The sequence below is a fragment of the Chiloscyllium plagiosum genome, chromosome 29 (assembly GCF_004010195.1).
Source record: "Chiloscyllium plagiosum isolate BGI_BamShark_2017 chromosome 29, ASM401019v2, whole genome shotgun sequence".
Lineage (NCBI taxonomy): Eukaryota > Metazoa > Chordata > Chondrichthyes > Orectolobiformes > Hemiscylliidae > Chiloscyllium > Chiloscyllium plagiosum.
In genome coordinates, this window is record NC_057738.1 from 16,066,941 (window position 1) to 16,085,301 (window position 18,361).

Sequence of the window (18,361 nt, forward strand, 5' to 3'; positions counted from 1 at the left end):
TATGAGAGGGAGAAGTTGTAATCAGAGTTAACGGTATTACAGCTGAATAAAGGCAACTACAGAGGCATGCAGGTAGACTGGGAGAATCAGGATGGTATTGGGCCTCAAGAAAGAGACTTTGTGGAGTGCCTCAGAGATGGATTCTTAGAGCAGCTGGTGCTGGAGCCGACCAGGGAGAAGGCAATTCTGGATCTGGTATTGTGTAACGAACCAGAATTGGTCAGAGATCTCGAAGTGAAGGAGCCATTGGGAAGTAGTGACCATAATACATTAAGCTTCAATCTGCAATTTGAGAGGGAGAGGGTACAGTCAGAAGTGACAGTACTTCTGTTGAATGAAGGGAACGATGGAGCTATGAGGGAGGAGCTGGCCAAAGTTCAATGGTGCAATACCTTAGCAGGGATGACCGTGGAGGAACAATGGCGGATATTTCTGTATAATGCAGAAGTTGCAGGATCAGTTCATTCCTAAAAGGAAGAAATATCCTAGGAGGAGGCATGGGCGGCCGTGGCTGATGAGGGAAGTTAAGAAACATATAAAGTTAAAAGAGAAAAAATATAACATAGCAAAGATCAGTGGGAAAACTGAGCACTGGGAAGCTTTTAAAGAGCAACAGAGGATTACTAAGAAGGAAATACGCAGAGAAAAAAATGAGGTACGAAGGTAAATTGGCCAATAATATAAAGGAGGAAAGTAAAAGCTTTTTTAGGTATGTGCAAGGCAAAAAAATGGTTAGGACTAAAATTGGGTCCTTGAAGACAGAAACAGGGGAATATATTACGGGGAACAAAGAAATGGCAGAGGAATTAAATGGGTACTTCAGATCTGTGTTCACTGGGTAAGACACAAGCAATCTCCGAGGTAACAGTGGCTGAAGGACCTGAACTTAAGGGAATTTATATTTGCCAGGATTTGGTATTGGAGAGACTGTTAGGTCTGAAGGTTGATAAGTCTCCGGGGCCTGATGGTCTGCATCCCAGCGTACTGAACGAGGTGGCTCGGGAAATCGTGGATGCGTAGTGATTATTTTCCAGAGTTCGATAGATTCGGGGTTGTTTCCTGAGGATTGGAGGGTGGCTAATGTTATACCACTTTTTAAGAAAGGTGGGAGAGAGAAAGCAGGAAATTATAGACCAGTTAGTCTGACCTCAGTGGTGGGAAAGATGCTGGAGTCTATTATAAAGGATGAAATTACTGTACATCTGGATAGTAGTAACAGGATAGGACAGAGTCAGCATGGATCTATGAAGGGGAAATCATGCTTGACTAAACTTCTGGAATTTTTTGAGGATGTAAATCTGAAGATGGACGAGGGAAATCCAGTAGATGTAGTCTACCTGGACTTTCAGAAAGCTTTTGATAAAGTCCAGGTACACTACATCTACTGGATCTCCCTCATCCATCTTCAGAGTTACATCCTCAAAAAAGTTCAAGAAGATTAGTCAAGCATGATTTCCCCTTCATAAATCCATGCTGACTCTGTCCGATCCTGTTACTACTATCCAGATGTGCAGTAATTTCATCCTTTATAATAGACTCCAGCATCTTTCCCACCACTGAAGTCAGACTAACTGGTCTATAATTTCCTGCTTTCTCTCACCCACCTTTCTTAAAAAGTGGTATAACATTAGCCACCCTCCAATCCTCAGAAACCGACCCCAAATCTATCGAACTCTGGCAAATAATCACCAACGCATCCACGATTTCCCGAGCCACCTCCCTCAGTACCCTGGGATGCAGACCATCAAGCCCCGGAGCCAACAAGTCCATACCAACCCGCCGAAGCGCAACCCACCCATTCCCCTACATTTACCCCTTTACCTAACACTATGGGCAATTTAGCATGGCCAATTCACCTGACCTGCACATTTTTGGATTGTGGGAGGAAACCGGAGCACCCAGAGGACACCCACACAGACACGGGGAGAATGTGCAAACTCCACACAGTCAGTCGCCTGAGGCAGGAATTGAACCCGTGTCTCTGGCACTGTGAGGCAGCAGTGCTAACCACTTTGCCACCGAGTACTGTGTGCAGTTCTGGTCTCCAAATTTGAGGAAAGACATTCTGGCTATTGAGGGAGTGCAGCGTAGGTTCACGATGTCAATTCCTGGAATGGCGGGATTACCTTACACTGAAAGACTGGAGCGACTGGGCTTGTATACCCTTGAGTTTAGAAGACTGAGACGGGATCTGATTGAGATGTCTAAGATTATGAAAGGATTGCACACTCTGGCAGCAGGAAACATGTTTCCACTGATGGGTGAGTGCCGAACCAGAGGACACAGCTTAAAAATACTGGGTAGACCATTTAGGACAGAGATGAGGAGAAACGTCTTCACCCAGAGAGTGGTGGCTGTGTGGAATGCTCTGCCCCAGAGGGCAGTGGAGGCCCACTCTCTGGATTCATTTAAGAAAGAGTTGGATAGAGCTCTCAAAGATAGTGGAATCAAGGGTTATGGAGATAAGGCAGGAACAGGATACTGATTAGGAATGATCAGTCATGATCATGTTGAATGGCGGTGCAGGCTCGAAGGGCTGAATGGCCTACTCCTGCACCTATTGTCTATTGAAGCTCATTCCACACTTGAACCAACCTCTGTGTAAATATTTGCCCCTTTAAATCTCTCTCCTCTCACCTTAAAAAATGCCCCCCACCCCATTGTTGAAATCCCCCATCCTAGGTAAAAGAAAACTACCATTAACTTTAGCTATACCCCTCATTATTTTATAAATTTCTGTAAAGTCGCCTCTCAACCTCCTCTGCTCCAGTGAAAAACGTCCCAGCCTGTACAGCCTTTCTTTATAACTCAAACCTTCCATACCTAGAATTATCCTGGCAAATGTCTTTTGAAACCTCTCCAGCTTAATACTATCCTTCTGATAACTGGGTGACCAGATCTGGATGTTGGATAGTGATTGAAATCTCTTGAGTGAATAGTAACTTTGAGAGATGAGTGAGGGGGAGGGTGGGGGGAAGAGGAAGTGTGGGAAGTGAGAAAGCTGTACTCAAACGTAAAAAGCTTACAAGGACAGTGTAAAGGAGAGTTCTACATTGAAAGAGCACAATCTGATGAACAATAATTGCTTGACTGTAAGGTGAGAACTGGGCACTGTAATTCCCCACCTCACTATTATTGTCCAGGTGGGGGATTAACCCATGTGCAGTGAAGATTCCAGGAGCAACAAGCATGCTTCAAAATGAGTCATCAAGCGGATTAATCTATAATGTAAGACTGCTTGCGTCCTAAGCAATAGAGCTAGCATGAGATCTTGTAGTTAACAGTTTTGTAACTACCCTTTGCAGTCCTGCCACATGCCGCTGTGTATTGTGATAATTAAGTGTCTTAATGGAGGACGTTTCACTTGCGAAGGAATAACCTGCTTGCTCATATTCTGTTTGAGTTCCATTAGGGCCATTCAGATCTTAATCTCATTGCAACTTTAATTCAGACAGTGACAAAAGAGTTGAACTTTGGAGCTGTGGTTAGAATGCCTTCAACATTAAGGCATAATTTGATTAAGTATGACATTAAGGAACAACAGAAAAATAGCCACTGGGAGAAAGCTCTCCATTGGTTGGAGTCATAAGTAACCGAAATTAAGATAATTACGGCTGTTGCATACCAATTGTGTCAGACTCAGTAAATCACCGCAGGAGGTATTGGATATTTTCTAATAAACCTATTCAGAGATGTTATTCCACATTTCTGCAGCAGGTGTGACTTGAAACCTGGACTTTCTAGCTCAAAGGTTACAGACACCACTGTATCACAATAACTCAAATATCTTTGTTGTATTTTTGATTGACTTCAGCCTTGGACTGGTCAATAGCATATAACATCGCCTTGCCCTTGTAAATAACATTCTCCACCAAGACAGAGTCCAACCACTCACCTTGATCTTTATTGACTTAGCTTTATTGTCATGTACTCAAATGGGTACAGTGAAAAGTTTATCAGTCGCCACTTACACCGCCATTTACAAGTTACCTAGGTACAGCTTCAGTTACAGATTATTTACAGTGTAACAATGTCATCAGCACTGCGCCAATCTTTGGGTACAATCCTCAACCATAGATGAGAGAAATGAAGAAAAAAGTTATAGCTGTACACTTTATATCTTTGGGCCAGAAAAACAAGAAGCAAGTTGAAAAGACAGGCATCACAGTCTCTCCCCAAGGGCTGTCTGCAGCAGACCAGTGCAGGAGTCCTCCATGTAGTCTGACTGCTGGCTGTGGCCACACTCTATCCTGGGCTGTTGCGGCCGCGCCCTGCTCCGGGCCACTCGTCACTGGCATCCCCATTTCGGGGTCAGATGTCTGATGCCAAGAGAAGGGAAGGGGAAAGAAATGGGCAGAGTGGATGAGCTCCAGCTGGAGCATCCTACCATGCAGTCATCTTATGTTCAATGAAGTTGTCCTCATTGAATCCCACTAATAACATTCTCTGGGATAGCATTGATCAGAAACTGAATTGGAGCCAACAAAACAAATACTTTGGGGAGTTAGGTTGCAAATTATGTCCAATATACATATTACAAGTTAGGTTTGTGATGGAATATTCTTTACTTGCCTTGATGACTACTGCTACAACAATTCTTGAAGCTTGACACAACTCCCAGAACAAAGCTATCCATGAGAGGTGGTGACAGAATTGTGCCTTTTGGCCTATCAAATTTGCTCCAGTGTTCAATGAGATCATAGCTGATCTTTCCTGCTTTATCCCATAACCCTTGGTTCCCTTACTGATTAGAAATCAAACTATCTCAGCCATGTATATGCTTGGCAACCCAGTCTTGACAGGCTTCTGCAGTAAAGAATTCCAAAGATTCATTACCCTCTGAGAGAAAATTATTTCTGCCCCCTCTGTCTTAAATAGGTGACTCCCACAATGACAGTGTATTCTCTGGTCCTTGACTGTCCCACAAGGGGAAACAACACTCTTCCTACCATCTTTACTCAGTGACAGCAGTGTATACCATCTACAAGATGTATTGCAGCAACTCACCAAGGCTCCTTTGGCACTTTCCAATTCACAACCTGTACCATCACTAAGGGCAGTTGCATGGGAAAGCAACCAACTACATGCTGTCTTGATTTGATTTTTTTTTTGCTGTCTCCTCACTGTCATTGGATCAAAGTCATCAAACTCACTTTCTGAAAGCACAATTGGTGTATCTAGTTCACATTTTCTCCAGTGGTTCCAGAAGGTGGCTTGCAGACATGGCCTCTGTTAATGGTCTGGAGACAGAGTTTTAAATCTCTGCAGAAGGTGGGTAAATAAATCTAAAATTGGAAGCTAATTTCAGCCCACATACCAGGATATATGGTGTTTGTGATTTACAAATGTCTGAATTGCAAATGCTCGTATTTGGAACGCAATCCCATACAGGTGTCTAATTTTGAAGATCTGACATACAAGTGTTTCCTATATTTAAGAATGGCTGTTCTATGTTGTTCTGCATTGTTCTGAGTTGCATACAAATTGACTTGTGAACAGGCTCAAGAATGGAATCCATTCATAATTTATATTTAAAACCTGAATTTACAACACCAGCAGTAAAAACTTTGATTTGGAGAGCATGTTCAATGTAGCAAAACATCCCAATTCATTTCAAAGTCAGAATCAAACACTGTCCTGAAGTAAGATAATAATTTGAAGCATTTTGAATGTGTTGGTTAAGAGGTAAATTTTCAGGAGACTTTCGAAGATCCATTTGTTGACATGGAGCAACGTCAAGTTCTTAAGGGACTGCTAAAGCTTCGGCATCTGGCAGAGCAGAAGGGCATTCACTGCATAAACCAGGGTTAGGAGAGCAGTGGCATAGAACACAAGGAGATCATAGGAATTCATGGAAGTGAGAGAATAGAGATACTAGAAACTGCAGTTAAGATTTTGAAGACATACGCTAGGGCCAGTAGCATGTATTCCCAATAGGGTTTGGTGAGGACAAATGATGGGCTATGTGATGCTTTGTGTATATGCATTTTTGTTAGTTTAATGTAAGATATGACCATTGCTTGTGAGGCAAGTTCGTATTGTCTGTCCATCGGTCGACCATGAGAATATGGTGGTAAACCATCTTGAACTTCTGTAGTGAAGAGAGTGATGTATATCCAAATCGAAGTCCAAGTAATTTTGGATTATGACTTATTTGGGAATTTGGTGCTGTCTCAGTAACCTGGGGAGTAGAATTCTGGTTATCATTAGAACCCATGTAGGGTCAAAATTTACTCAGCTGCTGAAGAGGACTATACCAAAAGTTGATTCTGGAACTGAAATGCAAAAAGCTAGATTTAGTGGATGAAGGTCTGACATGCAAATTGACATAGTTGATATTTCAGGAGTGAAATAAAGACTGGGTATGGAGTTTGAATACTAATTTAATTCCAAAAAACAGTACAAGGAAAATTTCTATACTTGCATGGCTACTCTGTGAAGTGATTGTTGCTAGAACTAAGAACAAGTTGGTTGCTTGGAGAGGCCCACAAAGAAGGTGTTAACTTTTGAACTCCATCAAATCTGACTTATCGTGTTTAAAGCATGTATTTAATAAGTTCAGTGATTCTACAGTCTCCTTTCAACCCCTGAAGCTCAATTGGTAATGTAATATAGTTTGATAAGTTAGTTTCCTTTGCCTGTATTGTGTACTTTGGCAGCCTGAGAAATGTCGACAATTTAATTTTAATTAGAGTGAAAATGGTCTTTTGAAACTTTTTTTCAACTGGGTTAATTTTACTTGCATTCATGCAATCTTTGGAAAAGATGATGGCTTTGTGAGAAGCAGATGAAATTTTAAAAATCAATGAACAAAGCTTAACTAAAGGCTAACATATGTACATCTATATTTCTTAGCTACTTTAGTAAGTGAGGTAGAACAAATTTCAAACTGTTGAATTGTTTGCTGGTTTATCTGTATGGTGGAATTTCTGGATTGGGTAATCTTTTGAAGTTTATACTGTACAAAGTGATTAATAATAAAATGCTGGCTTGACAGGGCAGAATACCCTGGAGATGCTGGCACTGTAATGGTTAAAGGATAATTACTAAGAGAATATTTACAGCTTAAAGCTTAGCAGCTCCTTGAAATGACAAGTCTCTGTGGAACAAAAGAAATTACTTTAAATTGCAAATATTTCCTGACCTAGAAGGCATAGCATTTCATTGAATAGATGTGGTTTATATCAGAAACATTCCTTTTTTTAAAATTTTAGACACTGGTAGCATGCTGGTCATACAACTGTGCTGTCAATAACCTTTTTAAAACATTTCAGTGTAATGTGAGGAAAAAATATTTTATTGAATAGTTTATTATATTATTATACTAACTCTTTAATGCTAGAATATTTTAACATTTGTTAAATGCTTATTGTAAGCGCTACTGTTTAGATAAACCTGTATCTATTATAAAATTAAATTTGAACATCTAATGTAATTTCTTTTGCCTTTTTTTGTGTTTCTTTTCTTAAACAGGTAATGATATTGATCCACCCGTATTGCCTGCACACTCATGGAAACCAGCGTCCCCGCCACCTCTGCAGGCAGTGAGCACTGTCGAGTCTAAAACTCCAACTGGAAGGAGAGAACGTTTTGCAAACCTTGCTGCAACAATTAGCTCCTGGGACGATGACTTGAGCCATCCGACGATAAAGCAAAACAAACCGCCAGGACAGCCTGGTACTGCTTGTTTACCAGTTGTTTCCGCAGCAAACAGAGCTGCAGACTACAGTAGCAGTGTTAAACAGCAAGAAATAACGCATCCTCAAAGAACTGTAGAAAGCACAGTTAATAAAGCTATCGTTACAGTGTCACAGGTAGGTGAAGATATTAAACAAAAGACTCAAAATTACTAATAATGAACTGTTTCTCATCCTTTTTATTATTTTGAATATATTCTACTTTGCTAATCCTGTGGAGTTTGCCATTAACTGTTATCCTGTAAAATCAAAGTACATATTTCTACCCTTAGCTAATAAGCCTATATCTTTTCTTAATGTCCTCATGAGAATTTTTATAGACAGTTTGTTTTTTTATTTGAATACCACTGGTATGCTATGTTATTTTCTTGGCCAGGGAACATCTTATAGTTTGTTTCTTCTCTGCCCCTTCAAATTTCTACCACGACTGTCATGCCTCCTGCTGAAGCACTGTTTCATTGGTATAAAAACAGAAAATACTGGAAATACACAGCAGGTCAGTCAACAAGGATCAACCAAGTTAATGTTTTAAGTCAATGACCCTTCTAAAGAAATTTGTTGCTGCAAATGGCCTTCCAGTTCACTGCCTAAAATGGTCTTTTTCTTTTGAAGTATGTATCCCTAGCAAATGAGCGTAGAATGTCTTTAAGTAGGGTTGAGTTACCCACTTTATTGAAACTGAAATTATCCTCTCCAAAATACTGACAGGAAACATTAGATAGTGATCAAGGTTGACGTTTGAGTTTTTTAATTTAATAGTTTATTTGTGACTGCTACGTTTAAGTTCATAACTTGAATGTGGTCTATTGTTATCATGCTAGGGCTGATTCCATGGTGACTTCAGTAAATCAGATACTAGTAGACCTCGAGTATAATCTTAAAAGTGCAAAATGACTTAGAATGTTGGTGCAGATTATTGGATATCTGACACTTTCTAAAAATGTATTCATTCATGGGATGTGAGTGGCTAGTTCGTCATTTATTGCCCATCTCTAATTGCTCTTGAGAAAGTGTTGCCCATGGTGCTCTTAAGGATAGTATTCCAGAATTTTGACCCAGTACCCAGAAAGAATGGTAATATTGTTCCAAGTCAGGATGGTGTATCTCTTGAGCAATGATATTCCAATCTATCTGCTGCCATGGGTTTGGAAGGTACTGCCTAAGGTGCCTTGATGAGTTGCTGCAGTGCATCTTGTAGGTGAAATACAATGCTGCTACAATATATCAGTGATGGCATGATAGCTGATGTTAATCAGTGAAGTAATGCCATTAAATTTCAAGAGAAGATGGTTAGATTCTCTCTTCTACAAGTCAATAATAATCTCTCAAGAATGTAGAATGAATATTATTTATCACTTAAGTCAAGATCCATATGGACATTTGTGTCAGTATCTGAGGAAATTTTTTAGATTAGATTAGATTTTAGATTAGATTAGATTACATTACAGTGTGGAAACAGGCCCTTCGGCCCAACAAGTCCACACCGACCCGCCGAAGCGCAACCCACTCATACCCCTAACCTAACACTACGGGCAATTTAGTATGGCCAATTCACCTGACCTGCACATCTTTGGACTGTGGGAGGAAACCGGAGCACCCAGAGGAAACCCACGCAGACACTGGGAGAACGTGCAAACTCCACACAGTCAGCCGCCTGAGGCAGGAATTGAACCCCGGACTCTGGCGCTGTGAGGCAGCAGTGCTAACCACTAGGCCACCGTGCCGCTCACAAATTATGGTGAACATTGTACAATCATCAACAATCGTCCTCCTTCTGGACTTTGATGGAGGAAAAATCATTCATGAAGGTGGTTGGGTCTTGGACACTACTCTGAGAATCGGCTACGATGATATCCTGGAAATGAGATGATTGACCTTCAATAATCACAATTATCAGACCATGGAGTTATCCCTATTTCTCTTTGACTTCAGATTCCCTAGGGTTTCTTGATGCTACAACCAGTAATGCTTGCCTCACCCCTTAAAAACAGCTCTCTTGTCTATGTTTAGTCAAAGACTGTAATAATATCAGGAGGCAAATGATCCTGCAGAATCCAAACTGCCTCAGGGAGCAAGTCATTGCGGAGCAAGTACAACTAGATAGAAGGAACTGTCAACGGTACTATCAATTTGCTGATGAGCGTAGATTGATGGATGATAATTGGCTGCGTTAAATTAATCATTCTTTTAGTCAATGGGGCGTATCTGGGAAACTTCCCAAATTGCCACGGAGATACATGTTGTAGCTGCACTGGAACAGCTTACTTAACGTCATAGCTAATCCTGGAGTACGTATCTTTAGGATTATTGCTGAAATTTTTTTAAGGGCCCATGACCGTTGCAGAATCCAGTGCCTTTAGCTTTTTCTTGATATTATGTGATGATTATGAACACTTCAACCTCGTCTTTTCCATTGATGTATGGAGCTCCTCTATTTGTGGAGTCTTCTTTTTCTGTTAATTGTCCCGTTCATTGTGATGTATAAGTTTGGAAAGTGCAGTACAAGTTCAGGTTGCTATATGGTCAGTTCCTAGTCTGAAGCAAAGCACCGATGCCTTTTTTTTTTTAGAAAAAAATTAGAGGTTTTTAGCTGAGGTCTGGCACATTGAGTTTAATTAGAGCAGATCTCCAGAGATTGTTGTGATGTGGGAAACTTAAGTGAAAAAGAAAATCAATTTATTGACAAACCCATATTAAAAAGTTGCAACCATTTATTTGGGCACAATTGCAATTTAAAGTTTGTTTTGTAAATCAAATTTGAAGAAAGATTCTGATAGGTTTGCATTTCAGATTGTGCATTTACATAAATTCTGCTGATTTATTCTGGTTAATCTGTTTTATCAGGGAGTAGATAATTTGCCCAAAGAGCTCAGTCCAAAGACAAACCCATATTAAAAAGTTGCAACCATTTATTTGGGCAGAATTGCAATTTAAAGTTTGTTTTGTAAATCAAATTTGAAGAAAGATTCTGATAGGTTTGCATTTCGGATTGTGCATTTACATAAATTCTGCTGATTTATTCTGGTTAATCTGTTTTATCAGGGAGTAGATAATTTGCCCAAAGAGCTCAGTCCAAAGATAATTGAAGAGCCCAAGTCACCAGTACCTGAAAAGACTCTTGCCCAAGAAAAAATTCAGCTTAGTCCAAAGAAAACTGAAGCCAAATCAATATCAGCAAAAGGGGCAATTACTCCGCATCAGATCCAGTGTAAAAATCAACAAACCAAACGGTCAGCATCCCAGGTTCAATCTAGAGACACTCTCACTACTCCAGGTAAGCTTCACAAGAATTATTACGATGTAGATGAGCAGGACAATGTTGATGGAGCAAATCTCTCCAATTATTTTAACCTTATTTTAACCCTTTTGGCACTTGAGTACTTAAAATAGGTTTCTGCTATTTTAACTGATCTTAACATTCCCCATCTGCAGAAAAACCATTTAGATTGCCCCAATTGCTCTCCTGTATTTTCTTCAGCACAGCTGGAGATCACATCTAGGATCTGCCAATCCATTGAACATTGAATAGAAACTTTGCTTGCAGTCATTTTGGTCTGGGCCAAACTGGCTATTGGAGAAAGATAGGAAGTGAGGACTGCAGATGCTGGAGATCAGAGCTGAAAATGTATTGCTGGAAAAGCGCAGCAGGTCAGGCAGCATCCAAGGAACAGGAGAATTGACGTTCCTGAAGAAGGGCTTATATCCGAAACGTCGATTCTCCTGTTCCTTGGATGCTGCCTGACCTGCTGCGCTTTTCCAGCAACACATTTTCAGCTATTGGAGAAAGATAGACTTAGTGCCTTATTTAATTTAAGTTCTTTATTCATATATTTCCATGCATTGTTAAATTCAGGATTGATACTGCAAATTTCTCATAATAAATGAACAATCATTTGTTTAAAAAATGCATGATTTGTAATCTCAATGCTTTTCTTTTTAAAACAAAAAAATGATTCCTGCACTTGCTGTTAAAGTATCCCTTATCAAAATTGTTATTGCTGTGGAAAACGATGTTTGAGACAAACCAAACATTTGGAAGATTGCATGTACTCGGACAATTGAGTCTCACATTTAAATGTACAACACAGTACAGGCCCTTTCACCCTCTATGTTGTGCCGATCTGTGGAGCCTACCTAACTTACACTATTCCGTTTTCAAACTTCTGTTTATCCAATGACCATTTAAATGCCCTTAAAGTTGGCGAGTCTACTCCTGTTGCAGGCAGTGCGTTCCATGACCCTACTACTCTGAAGAAACTACCTCTAACATCTGTCCTATTTCTATCACCCCTCAATTTAAAGCTATGTCCCCTTGTGCTAGCCATCACCATCCAAGGAAAAAGGCTCTCGCTGTCTACCCTATCTAACCCTCTATTTATCTTATATGTCTCAATTAAGTCACCTCTCAACCTTCTTCTCTCTAACGAAAACAACCTCAAATCCCTCATCCTTTCCTCATAAGACCTTTCCTCCTTACCAGGCAACATCCTAGTAGATCTTCTCTGCACCTTTTCCAAAGCTTCCACATCTTTCCTGTAATGCAGTGACCAGAACTGTACGCAATACTCCAAGTGTGGCCACACCAGAGCTTCGTACAGCTGCAGCATGACCTCCTGGTTCCGACACTCAATCCCTCTACCATTAAAAGCTAGCCCGTCATATGCCTTCTTAACAACCCTATCAACCTGGGTGGCAACAAAAGCAGTAGCCCCAAAACAGATCCTTGCGATACACCATTAGTATCTGAACTCTAGGATTAACATTTCCCTCAGCCACCAACCTTTTGTCTTCTTTCAGCTAGCCAATTTCTGATCCACACTGCTAAATCACCCTAAATCCCATGCCTCCGTATTTTGTGCAATAGCCTACCATGGGGAACCTTATCAAACACCTTACTGAAATCCATATAAGTCACATCAGCTGCTTTACCCCCATCCACTTGCTATGACCTATCCTCTCAAAACCGTGTTGACTATCCCTAGTCAACTTATTTCTCTCTCGATGATTATAAATCCTATCTCTTATAATTTTTTCCAACTCTTTATCCACAATTGAAGGGTGACTGGTCTGTAATTAACAGAGTTGTCTCTACTCCCCTTCTTGAACAAGGGGACAACATTTGATATCCTCCAGTCTTCAGACACTATTCCTGAAGACAATGACAACAAAAAGATCAAAGCCAAAGGCTCTGCAATTGAATTAACGTGTTGAATTTGGCGTTTTATTTGTCTTTTTATTTTGTGATGATATTTTTATAATCCTCAAATATGTTACAGGTGGTACAGGGGTCAAGTCTTTTCTGGAACGTTTTGGTGAGCGATGCCAACAACACGTTGTATCAAACTCTGCTCCATCCACTCCTGGACAGAGAACTCTTAACGTTACACCCAACACAAAAGCAATCCAGGATCGACTTTTTAAACAGCAGGAACCTTCTACAACAGCAAATTTAACTCAGCAACGTAAACAGGTCTGAACTTGAACTTGAACTTTATCCATAGATTATTTCTGAGCTTTTAAATACATGGGCATGTTTTGATGTGCCTTTAATGCTATTTAGAAAGAAAGGCTTGTATTTATGTACTGCCTTTCATGACTGGGAAATACCAAAGAACCATGCAGCCAATGAAGATTTTTCAATTGTTGTCACTGTTGTGTAGGATCCTACAAGCATTAATGTGATAAGATGTAGTTAATCTCATTTATATTAGCAATGTTACATGAAGGATATGAAAGGGCTGGGATGGCTGTGAAAACTACCTTCTGTCTCCTTGAATTAGAACCATGGGCTCTGTTTCATCCACCTGAGAGAGCAGATGAGGCCTTGTAATTGAGTGTCATCTGAAACATGACCTCTTAACAGTGCAGCAGAAACTTCGGTATGGTACTAAGGAACTGTGTATGGGTTTCTGGATTGTCATTTGAGCAGATAGTAAGATATGTCAACAGAGTCCACAATGTCTTAATATCCAAATAGGACCACTTAATAGAATAAAATGCCTTTAGGTACTTCCCAGTGGTGTTCTAAAAGAAAAAAATGGGCATCTGGTTACATGGTGACATTAGGGCAGAATCTTTGTTAAAGAGAGAGATTTTTAAGGAGCATATTAAAGCTGGAGAGATGACCAGGCATGAATGTGCGTGACAAGATAATTAGTGATCTGGTAGAGTGAGGCTGTGATAGGATTTGAAATTTAAGGGTGAAAATTTGAAATTTGACACATTGGTTCCTGGTTAAACAATGTAGGTCAGCAAGCATAGGGTTAATAAAGTGAATAGGGCTTGGTGCAAATTAAAATACTGGAGGCCGTTTAGAAGTGTAGAATGTGGCAGACCAGCGAGGATAGTATTGGGATGATCAAGCATAGAGATAATAAAGACATGAAGGAATAAGTGAGGATTTTAACAACAGATGAAACTGAGGCGGGACAAAGGTGAGAAACTTTAAAGGTAGAAAATAGGACTTTTGACTAGCGGAAATAAAAGATGCCCACGATCAATCTTTCCACCATAGTGACAAAGAAATCCATGAGCTTCCCAAACCTATTATTAGACACGAAGGTGGAGGAGTAGCTGAAAGGGTTTTGAGATATAGGTTTGTAGTGGAGAAAGAAAGAGGAGGTTATCATTTGCATTTCAGACTCATCCGATAGAGCAGTTTTAGCAGATGTGTTGAGATCCCATTGTGCTTTATGTGACCCAGCCAAATGTGAATGTTTAAGATGTTTTCTGACATGACTAATAAAGCAGACTTAAGATAAGAGGGAGCTGAGATAAGGGGACATCCAGGTTAACAGTTTTATTGTGAGTTAGGTATTAGCTGTTAAGCTGAGGTGTGTATGAGAAAATCGTTCACTACTGAAATATTATGCTGAAGGGAAGGCCAATGGCAAGACAGTTGGAATTTTGAAGTTGTAGTTGTAAGTGAGTCTGGGAATAGTTTACTTTTCAAAAACAAATATACTAAAAGATAGAGTTCAGGATGGAGAGTGCCAAATGTGCATAACAGGCATGATCTTCTCTCTGTTTGATATCACCATGTGAGATGGTAGGAAAATCAAGACAGTGGCTGTGAATGTGGGTTAGAAAATTTACGTGAAGAGAAAAATTTAGGGATAATAAAGGGGCACTGAAGACAGGAGGAAAATTTGATGAGTTGAAATAGAGGTTGAAATTACTGGGTATGAGAAGTCATTTCATGCTAAGGGAAGAAATCAATGAAGATATGAGAATTCTTATAGGAGCAGCAGTCGGCCATTCAATCTTTCAAAATTTAGGCGATATTCAGCAAAACTATGGCCAATTTTATCACACGATTCCAATTTCCCTTGATGTCTTTAATATCAGGAAATCTATCTCTGCTTTGAACTTTACCCATGACCAAGCCCCTGTGGTTGGGAATTCCAAAGATTCACCAATCACTGAGAGAAGAAATTCTTCCTCATCTCAGTCCTAAATGGCCAACCCTTTATTGTGAGACTGTCTTCTGTGATTCTAGGTACCCAGTCAGGGGAAATATGTACTGCCTTTCATGACTGGGAAATACCAAAGAACCATGCAGCCCAAAGTGTTTTTGGAGGAATATAGTTAGGTTAAATGAGTGGGCAAAAATGTAGTGCGTGGAATATAATGTGGGGAAATGTCAGATTATGCATTTAGCAGGATGAATAGAGGAGCTGAATATTATTTAAATTGAGAAAGACTGCAGAAAATGTGGAATAGAGGGAATTTGGGAGTCCTCATCTATAAATCACAAAAATAATTTACATCCAAATTCAGGGTAATAGAAAGATTGGCCTTTCATATTCCGTTTGCTTTGAAATAAAGTAGGGAGGTTTTATTAAATCTGTGCAAGGCACCAATTAGTCCAGAGCCGGAATTCTGTGAACATTTTAGGCCCCTGTTCTAAGAAAAGATATACTGGCTTTGGAGGTAGTCAGAGAAGTGGTGATCTGTCGTATGGAGGGACTGTCTTATGAGAGAAGGCTGAATTTATTGGACCTCTATTCATTGGAACATAGAAAACTGAGAAGTGACCTTATTGAAACATACAGAATTCTTAGAGGACTTTATTGAGTAAATGCAGTGGTAGTCTAGGACTAGAGTGCATTATGTCTGAGTAAGGGGTCTCCTATTCAAGACCGAAATGGGGAGGAATGATTTCTTCTCAAAGGTTTATGAATCTATCGAATTCTTGACCACAGAGGGCTGTTGAAACTGGATCATTAAGTATATTCAAGGTTGAGATAGGCAGATTTTTAAAAATCAGTTAGCGAATCAAGGATGATGAGAAAGAGGCAGGAAAGTTGAATTGATGGTTATCAGATCAAACATGATCTCACTAAATGGTGGAGCAGACTCGATGGGTTGAATTATTGATTTAAAAATCTGTCGGTCTCAGCCTTGAATATACTGATTCAGCCTCCACCGGTTCACTACCTTCAAACAAGAAATTCCTCTTTACCTTTGTCTTAAGTGGGCAACCTATCATGTCCCCTAAGAATCTAAATTTAAAAAGGTTGCCTCTTATTCTTCTAAATGCCATTGAATACAGTCCCAACCTCTGCAACCTCTATCATAAGATAGTAACAGTATCATTGGTTGAAATCTATGCTTAAATTATTACTTAAGCTTTTTACTTATAGCATTAAAGATGCTTATTAATGACCAAACAAAATGTTCCAGATGTCAATGCGTGTCTGAATGACCATTTTATCCCTTCAGCTTCTCATGTTGATAAACCAGCTCTGTAGGCAGTTACTTCTGCCAATAGAGCTGGTTTGTAAAAGATGAGAAGCTAAGAGTGTGTGAAGGTCACTCATACATGTCTTGAGTTTCAGAATATTTTGTTTAGTTTCTACTTCTAGTAATAAAAATGATTAAATGGCTTAAGTAGATATGTAAGCAATGTGAGCTCACATTTCCATAGTCTAAGTTGGGAATTTAAGGCAGAAGTTGATAGATCTGTGATGCAGAGTACTGTCAATAGCTTGGGTTCAATTCTTGCCCTGGTTGAGGTTACCATGAAAGACTCCATCTCAACCCCTCCCCTCGCTTGAGTCATGGTGGTATCCAGATTAAGCTGCCACCAGTTGTTTCTAATGAGAGTATAGCCCTATGTTCTGGTAGAACTATGGTGGCTTTAACTTTTATTAAATATGCCTCTTATTGAGTCAGGATAGCCCCTTTTGTTTTTGAAATTTTGTTGTTGTAATTGTGTTTCAGGAACGTGATAAAGAATTGGCTAATATTCGCAATCGTTTTCAGAGGGGTAACTTGTGGAGTACTGATAAGGAAAAAGAAAATAACTTGGAGAAGCAATCAGAGGTATTTCTCCTTGAATTATTTTATTAAATCATGACTGTAGAAGCCTGCAATTGAGAATTACTCTTAATATTGTTCTTTTCACTACTTTACTTCTCCAAGAAAACTAAAAGTTAAACCTCATAACACCCAACATGGTTTGAAGTAAGTAGGAAGAGTTTGTAAGCTGTTGAGAAAGGCTAATTTTTAAATAACCCAGCATGAGTTCAACTGAGGCATTCACATAAAGCAATTTAGTTTATCACATCCAGTTACTTTAAACCAAATTCCTCTTGGGTAACTACTGTATTGTAAATAAATGTTTATATGGATATTTGTGTTCAATGTGGTGATTAGTTAAAGCGATTACTATCTCAAGAAATTTGTATATTCTTAAAAGCTTTTTCAAATCCAAGAGTAGGCCTCCATCTTTTAGGTTATGGTTTAAAAGACCCTGTGTTACAGTATTGAAGGTTTTAATAAATCGATGCACATATTTTTTCTGCTATGCTAGGGGCAACATGGTGGCTCAGTGGTTAGCACTGCTGCCTCAGAGCAACAGGGTCTCAGGTTCGATTCTAGCCTTGGGCAACTGTCTGTGTGGAGTTTGCACATTCTCCCAGTGTCTGCGTGGGTTTTGTCCGGGTGCTCCGGTTTCCTCACACAATCCAAAGATGTACAGGTTAGGTGAATTGGCCATGCTAAATTGCCCATAGTGTTAGGTGCATCAGACAGAGGGAAATGGGTCGGTGTGGACTGGTTGGGCCGAAGGGCCTGTTTGCACACTGTAGGGAATCTCAAGACAAATTTCATCTGATGAGTAGTTTGGTTAAAGTGGTGGGTTTCAAGAAGTGGCTTGGAGGAAGAGAGGCTGAGAGATGTAGTGAGGTAATTTCAGGACTTGGGGAGTTGAAGCGAGAGTCAACAGTAGTGGATACATCATAAGCAAGAGGCTTCGTTGTTATGCAGGATTAACGGATAGACCATTTCATGTCCATGGCTATTTAGTTCCTCACAACAATGATTCCAGGTTTTGGATGTCATGTATCTCTGGCAATAGGAATAATCTTGTATTGCAGAAAGTAGAAATGTACAAAGCAAACTAATCACCTCTCTTTTTCAACTTTAAAATAGGACTGCAGTGATTCTTTCCCTAGGACCTCTGAGCAAGGGAGTCCAAAAGTTCACAGATCCCAGATGAGTGCTGCACAGCACCCACCTCAGTCAGCATTGCAACAAAATCCAAAATCGTCAGTGAACTGTGCATTAATGGAGGCACTTGAACCATCATCTACAAAAATATCTAACTCTGCTTATGCAGGTATGGTGGTCTAATTCAATGAAATTAGTGGTGCATGAAT

The 18,361-nt window shown here is 39.8% G+C and overlaps 1 protein-coding gene across 1 annotated transcript in view; it reads left to right on the forward strand.

Annotated features, from left to right (window-relative positions):
• anln (anillin, actin binding protein) overlaps positions 1-18,361 on the forward strand; it is a 103,784-nt gene that overhangs the window by 18,217 nt on the left and 67,206 nt on the right. Inside the window, exons 4-8 of the mRNA XM_043719199.1 lie at positions 7,474-7,814; positions 10,740-10,971; positions 12,974-13,167; positions 16,923-17,024; positions 18,135-18,321. Of these exons, the coding sequence (XP_043575134.1) occupies positions 7,474-7,814; positions 10,740-10,971; positions 12,974-13,167; positions 16,923-17,024; positions 18,135-18,321 (1,056 nt within the window). The remainder of the gene's footprint in view (positions 1-7,473; positions 7,815-10,739; positions 10,972-12,973; positions 13,168-16,922; positions 17,025-18,134; positions 18,322-18,361) is intronic.